The following is a 6,472-nucleotide window of genomic DNA, read 5'->3' as shown; positions in this document are numbered from 1 at the left end:
ATCTTGAATGATCAGAACAAACCTGCAAAAAATATTCTATTGGTCCCATTTCACAGATGAGGAAATTGCCACTCAGAGAGGCCAGCAAGTAGCTCAAGGTCATGAATCGGGAGCTAGGATTTGAACCCAGGCAAGGCTGAGAGCTTTCCACCACACCAGTGGTTTTGAATTTTACTCCAGGGGCCACCGTGTAGGACTGTCTGTCTAGAATAGAGGCAGGGGGTGGGGAGATTTACACATGGGGATTCTAGGTAAGCTTCATTAGAACAAAGACTTTGGAGGAGAAAAAAAAGAGAAGTTTGAAAGTCACTGCCCTCACAGGGGTCTTTGAACTTCTTGGGGTGAAGAATGACTAATTTTTTTAGAGACAGGGTCTTGCTCTGTTGCCCAGGCTGGAGTGCCATGGCACGATCATGGTTCACTGCAGCCTCTACTTCCTGGGCTCAGGTGACCCTCCCACCTCAGCCTCCCAAGTAGCTGGGACTACAGGCAAACAGCAACTACAGGCATACAGCCTTGCTAGTATGACTTTTCTGAAAGCATTGCTCTAGAAGTGTTTTGCTTTTGCGATGCATTTGCTCCCAGTTTTCTCCCCTGGCACATTCATCCTCCAGGTGACTGCTAGAGTGATCTTCCAAAATCTCATCATGCTACTCCTCTGCTTAGAAACCCTCCATGACTCCCACCTACCTTTTGGCTAAACTTCATGAACCTCTTTTAGGTGATCTGGACCCCCTTCCACTTCTCCAGCCTTGCCATTAACCACTCCCCAGCTTCCACCCTCCTGCCAAACCCTCTGCCTTTATAGTGCATGGTACTTGCCACACTCAACGGTCAACTCCCACTCACCCCTCGAGCCTCAGATCAGGCACCACCTTCCTCCCCAAAAGCCTTTTCTATTCCTCTCGACCTGGATCCGGCCCTGCCTCCTGTGCTCCCTCAGCACCCCCTCACCCTGATCCATCACAGCCCTGCTTCTGTCTCCTCTTCTTGCTCGGCTCCCCTGCTAGAATGAAGTCTTGCATCATCTGCTTAACTCCACTTTGCTCCCCTGGAAAGAGGTTTCTCGGGGAATTTGCTCTTTCTCTTGGGGTAAGCATACCAGTCTTGCCTCAAAAAGCATACCAGAAATGCCAACGGCTTGATGCGAGGCACGGAGAGTTTTCAGCATGGGAGTTTGTCCCCTGCAGCCAAACCTCAATTTACATGGAGGAGGTAGGCTAGGCAGTATCCCATGATGAGAAAAATCTGTGAGGAAGAGTGGCTGACTACAGGAAAACTACAGAAAACCGTTTTCAAATCTTCCAGCTAACTTGGTTTTCGTTTTGGAAAGAGTAGGGTGAACGCTTGTCTCAGGCCCCTAGATCTGCTAACAGTTAGGATGCTTAGGTTCAAACGTTTCCTATAAAGAGGGGACTACTGTTATAAGTGTCCTTTGAATGCTCAGCACACGCCAATCTTCCCTTCAAGCCAGGAGCCTGCAGACTCAGCCAAGTGGCAGGAAGGCCCTGCCCTGACAGCCTGCACCAAGCCCAACCCACGTTGGCAGCTGTCAAGGGGGAGGTTGTGGAACAGAAACCACAGTCCTGCATCAGTTGGCCTGTTCGCATCTATAAAATGGGCACGGAGTGGAGGGGGTTAATGCCAGATGCCAATGCCAACTGCCAGACTCTAGGAACTGTTAGCCCTCCCTCCTTCAATTACTAAAGAAAAGAAGTTCATTTAGAAAAGACAAAGGAAGGCCAGGCACGGTGGCTCATGCCTGTAATCCCAGCACTTTAGGAGGCCAAGGTGGGCGGATCACCTGAGGTCAGGAGTTCGAGACCAGCCTGGCCAACATGGTGAAATCCCATCTGTACCAAAAATACAAAAATTAGCTGGGCGTGGTGGTGGGCGCCTGTAATCCCAGCTACTCAGGAGGCTGAGGCAGGAGAATCACTTGAACCCTGGAAGCGGAGGTTGCAGTGAGCTGAGATCACACCATTGCACTCCAGCCTGGGCAACAGAGCAAGACTCCATCTCAAAAAAAAAAAAAAAAAAAGAAAGAAAAGACAAAGGAAATGCTCTATTACACTGTGTAAGTGTGTTTAAGGTGTAGCTCCTGGAGACATGGGACAGGCTGAAAACAGCAAGGGGGTTTGGATCATTTCATGGTTGAGAAGACCCTCATGGGTTACTAAAGGAAGGCAGTGTGGGCTAGGCAGAGTCTCATATCTGTAATCCCAGCACTTTGGGAGGCTGAGGTGGGAGGATGACTTGAACCCAGAAGTTTGAGACCAGCTTAAGCAACATAGCGAGACCCTGTCTGTACAGACAAAAAAAAAAAAAAAAAAAATAGCTGAGCATGGCAACATGTGCCTGTAGTCCCAGCTACTTGGGAGGCTGAGGCAGGAGGTTCACCGGAGCCCAGGTGTTTGAGGCTGCAATGAGCTATGATCGTTGCCACTGTACTCCAGACTGGGTAAGAGTGAGACGCCATCTCAAAAATAAAAAATAAAGGAAAGTTGGAAAGTTTTGAGCACAGAAGCAAACAGGCCCACCAGGCAGAGATGGAAACCTGGATGGATGGGCTCAGGGTGGCGTTTCTGGGCTGTTCGTTAGTGGTGACTGTTTCTGTCTGGTGTTCACGGACTGGGATGAGAGGGCTGGGGAACGCGACAGTCCATTGCAAGGGCTACCCAAGCCTTCAGGGATACAGTGCTATTTTTAAAATGCACTGTTCTCCAAGGCAGCATAGGTCTGTAGCCAGCAACTGCTTTCCTGGCCTTTCAGGCTGAGTCAACCCTCCTGTAGTCTATTTAATTCATGCCATTTCTGAATGGAAGCAATTTTGCAAGCTACAATTTATGCATTAAACTTAACTTTTTAAAAAGAATTTTACGTAAGTGAAATATATATATTTATTGAGATAGGGTCCCACTCTGTTACCCAGGCTGGAGTGCAGTGGAATGCTTTACTCACTGCAGCCTCCACCTCCCAGGCTCAAGCAATCCTCCCACCTCAGCTTCCCTAGTAGCTGGGACTACAGGCCTGCACCAGTACACCTGGCTAATTTTTGTATATTTTTGTAGAGACGGGGTCTCCCTATATTGCCCAGGCTGGTCTAGAACTCCTGGGCCCAAGGGATCCTCTTGCCTCGACCTCCCAAAGTGCTGGGATTACAGGCGTGAGCCACCGCACCCAGCCCTAAACTTAATTTTTTAAATGCTGCTGAGTAGGTGTGGTGGCTCATGTCTGTAATCCCAGCACTTTGGGAGGCTGAAGCAGGGGAACACTTGAGGTTAGGAGTTCGAGACCAGCCTGACCAACATGGCGAAACCCTGTCACTACTACAAATACAAAAATTAGCCAGGCGTGATGGTGCACATCTGTAATCCCAGCTACTTGGGAGGCTGAGGCAGGAGAATCGCTTGAACCCAGGAGGCAGAGGTTGCAGTGAGCCTAGATCACACCATTGCACTCCAGCCTGGGCGACAGAGTGAGACTCTGTCTCAAAAAACAGTAATAATAACAATAAATAAATGCTGCTGGCTGGGCATGGTGGCTCATGCCTGTAATCCCAGCACTTTGGGAGGTTTAGGCGGGCGGATCACTAGGTCAGGAGTTCGAGACCAACCCAGCCAACACAGTGAAACCCCGTCTCTACTAAAAAAACAACAACAACAAAAATCAGCTGGGCGTGGTGACGGGCGCCTGTAGCTATTTGGGAGGCTGAGGCAGGAAATTGCTTGAACCCGGGAGGCAGAGGTTGCAATGAGTCAAGATTGCGCCACTGCACTCCAATCTGGGTGACAGAGAGACTCCATTTCGAAAATAAATAAATAAATAAATAAATGCTGCTGAGGAAAGCCCCGTCTTGGAAAAAAAAAGTGCCCGTGGGTGTGTCTCATTAGAGGCCACAAATCAAGGTAAATTACATGACTGACCATGGAAATATCAGAAATGTAAATTTGGAAACTTTTGCCTTTTACCCCCCAACCCAAGGCCCCTATATGACATCTCTTCTAGGATGAGGCTGGTGCCTGAGGCCAGACCATCAAAGAGCTCAGGACAGAGGTGAACTGTATGTTTCTCCTCAGATCCAAGGTGGAAGTAGCTTCTTCCGTGCACAGCTCTGGCCATTTGTTCTGAGAAGGAGGCCCAGAGCCTGCCCTGGGTGCACAACATCACGGCCATGGTTGGGTGACCTCTACCCTGCAAACATAGGCAGCTTCTTCCTTTGTGGTTAGTAAGGGAGGTGGGGGAAAACACTGAAAGGACAGCCTTGTCATGTGAAAAGAACACATATTCCACTTTAATATACATCAGAAGTAACTTGTGATACATGAGAAAAAGTACCAGTAAGGCCTGGTCGTCTCAGGAGGAGGTTGTCAGAGGCTGACTCTACGCGCACCCCAAGACCCATTAATGGCCGAGCGAGGCCGGCAGAGTTAGGCGTTTTCTCTGCATTGGTGGTTTACAATCTTAACTCATTCTTCTAGTGAATGTTTCCTAATAAACCCAGCGCGTCGGCCTGCCCAGAAATGGCCCCTGGAAGCTTAACTTGCCCTCTCCCAAGCAGGACCACGCTCCCTGCTCCCAACTCCTTAGTCCTGTAGCTTTGGAACTCGGAGCCAGGCCAGCTTGGTCCTTCACTCTCTCTTGGTGAGGTGGTGCCCGAGTCCCCGGGTCCTCCAGGCCGGTGGTTACAGGAGACCTGAGACAAGTACCTGAGTCGGACCCCGACGTGTTCTGTTCCTTGCAGGCCCAAGCAGCGTCCAAGGCGCCTCTCCTTCGGTGGAACGCGGGACAACCCAGGACCTAGCCATCGCCACAGCGTCGCGGCCCCTCCTAGCTCTCCAGTCTCTGTCCCCGTCAACGGTCCTGGAATGAGGGGAACAGATGGCGGAAAAGGCTATGCATTTGCGCCACCCGGCTGCCCACGGCGTCCTTCGCCTTGGTCCGCGACGCCGCCGCTCTCCTGCTTGTCTCCACAGCCGTCGCGCCCACTGCGCTCGCGGCCCTCCACGCAGTGGTGCCGCTGCTGTTGTTGTTCAGGTTGGTGCACCCGCTGCCGCTCTCCATCTCCCATTCCTCGGCTCCCGACAGCTCCCGCAACCTCCAAGGTGCGTCGGGCCGCAGGTAGTGGCAGGCCCGGTGGCCGCTGTGGTCGCGGCGCGTAGCGTCAGCACCCAGGGCGCCCACCAGCACCTTGATGACCATGTCGTGGCCCTGAAGGGCCGCCAGGTGGAGGGGCGTGAGGCCGCCGCTGCCTGGGGCGCTCACGTCGAGCTGCAGCCCCCGGCGTAGGGCGAAGTCGTGTACCAGAATGAGCTCCTCGTGGCGCCCGTGCTTGGCCAGCCAGTGCAGAACCGAGTAGCCGGTGATCGGGTCGCCCCGCAGCAGCAGCTCCGGCTCAGCCTCCAGCAGCTCCCGCAGCACCTCATAGCGGCCCTCGGCGGCTGCCAGAATCCACGCGTGCTCCCGCGGTTCCAGGCACAGCCTGCTGCTGCCCGGCCCGCTGGGCCCGCCCAGCTCCTCGGCGCGCTCCTCCGACAGCCACCCGGCAGGAGCCGCCCGCTGCAGCCCCAGCAGTTCCCGCAGCGCTCCCCGCCGGCGCCCCGAGCCCGCTGCAGAGTGCATCAGCGTGCCTGGGAAGGGAGGCTCCCGGGAGGCGGCGGCTGCGGCTTTGCCCCAGTACCTGCCCAGGCTACCAGTGTCCGCTCTCGAGGGGCGGGGCTGCGGGGCGCACCGCAGGCTCTGCGAGGTCGGCGCGAGAGAGGCCGTGGGCGCCCGGTTCGCGGCCCCTCCGGGCTGGGCCATGGTCTTGCAGCTGCCGCCGCGGCCGTCCCAGTGTCCAGCGTTAGCTGCCCTTCCCGGGCCCCAACGGGAGAGGAACTAGCGCTGGCGTTGGGGAAGGAAGCGGCTTGAGCAACTGGGTTCGGAGGGAGGGAGCAAAGGAGAGGAGGAGGAGGAGGAGGAGGGAGGGAGCTAGGGGAGGGCCCCCGCGCAGGCCTTGGGGGGCGTGGAGGGGTGTGAGCTCCAGTCAAGTCCTCAGGGCAAGCCCAGCTCCACTTCCCTGGGTACCGCCGCCTCTGCAGCTCCCCCGGGTCGCGGGCGGTCCCACCCCAAACGGCCAGGTGAGCTCGGCAGCCCCGCCTCCAGCACCGAAGGGCGGGCGCGGAGACTGGCTGGGAGCTCGCCTGCGGCCCTGGAAGCCCGGGTTCTCAGCATCCCAGACTCTGCTAGAGTGTAGAGGCTCGAGGGCGCCCCTTCCGCAGCGGGCCGAGCTCGGCTTCCAGCCACGGCCTCCCAAAGCGCGGTCCTGGAGCTCCGAGGCTCTGGCTCCCCGCCCCCTTCCTTCGCCCTTCCCTCTTATCTCTTCAGGAGTCTCCCTGCACTTTGTCCCGGAGTTGCCTTTGTCCCGCGCCTAGCATTCACGCAGGCAGCTCGACTGCCCCATGTGACTGGCTCGTCTGCCTGCCTTGCCCTT

At 55.2% G+C, this 6,472-nt stretch overlaps 1 protein-coding gene across 1 annotated transcript; it reads right to left on the bottom strand.

Moving 5' to 3' along the window:
- Window positions 1–4,264: 4,264 nt before the first annotated feature.
- SOWAHD (sosondowah ankyrin repeat domain family member D) lies at window positions 4,265–6,163 on the bottom strand. Its single transcript, XM_055267695.2, has one exon. The coding sequence runs from the start codon at window positions 5,800–5,802 to the stop codon at window positions 4,855–4,857; it is 948 nt and encodes a 315-aa protein (XP_055123670.1). The 5' UTR covers window positions 5,803–6,163; the 3' UTR covers window positions 4,265–4,854.
- Window positions 6,164–6,472: the final 309 nt, after the last annotated feature.

This window comes from Symphalangus syndactylus, chromosome X, assembly GCF_028878055.3.
Source record: "Symphalangus syndactylus isolate Jambi chromosome X, NHGRI_mSymSyn1-v2.1_pri, whole genome shotgun sequence".
Taxonomy (NCBI): domain Eukaryota; kingdom Metazoa; phylum Chordata; class Mammalia; order Primates; family Hylobatidae; genus Symphalangus; species Symphalangus syndactylus.
Note: the sequence above shows the minus strand (reverse complement) of the source record. Positions and strands in the feature narration are given on the sequence as shown.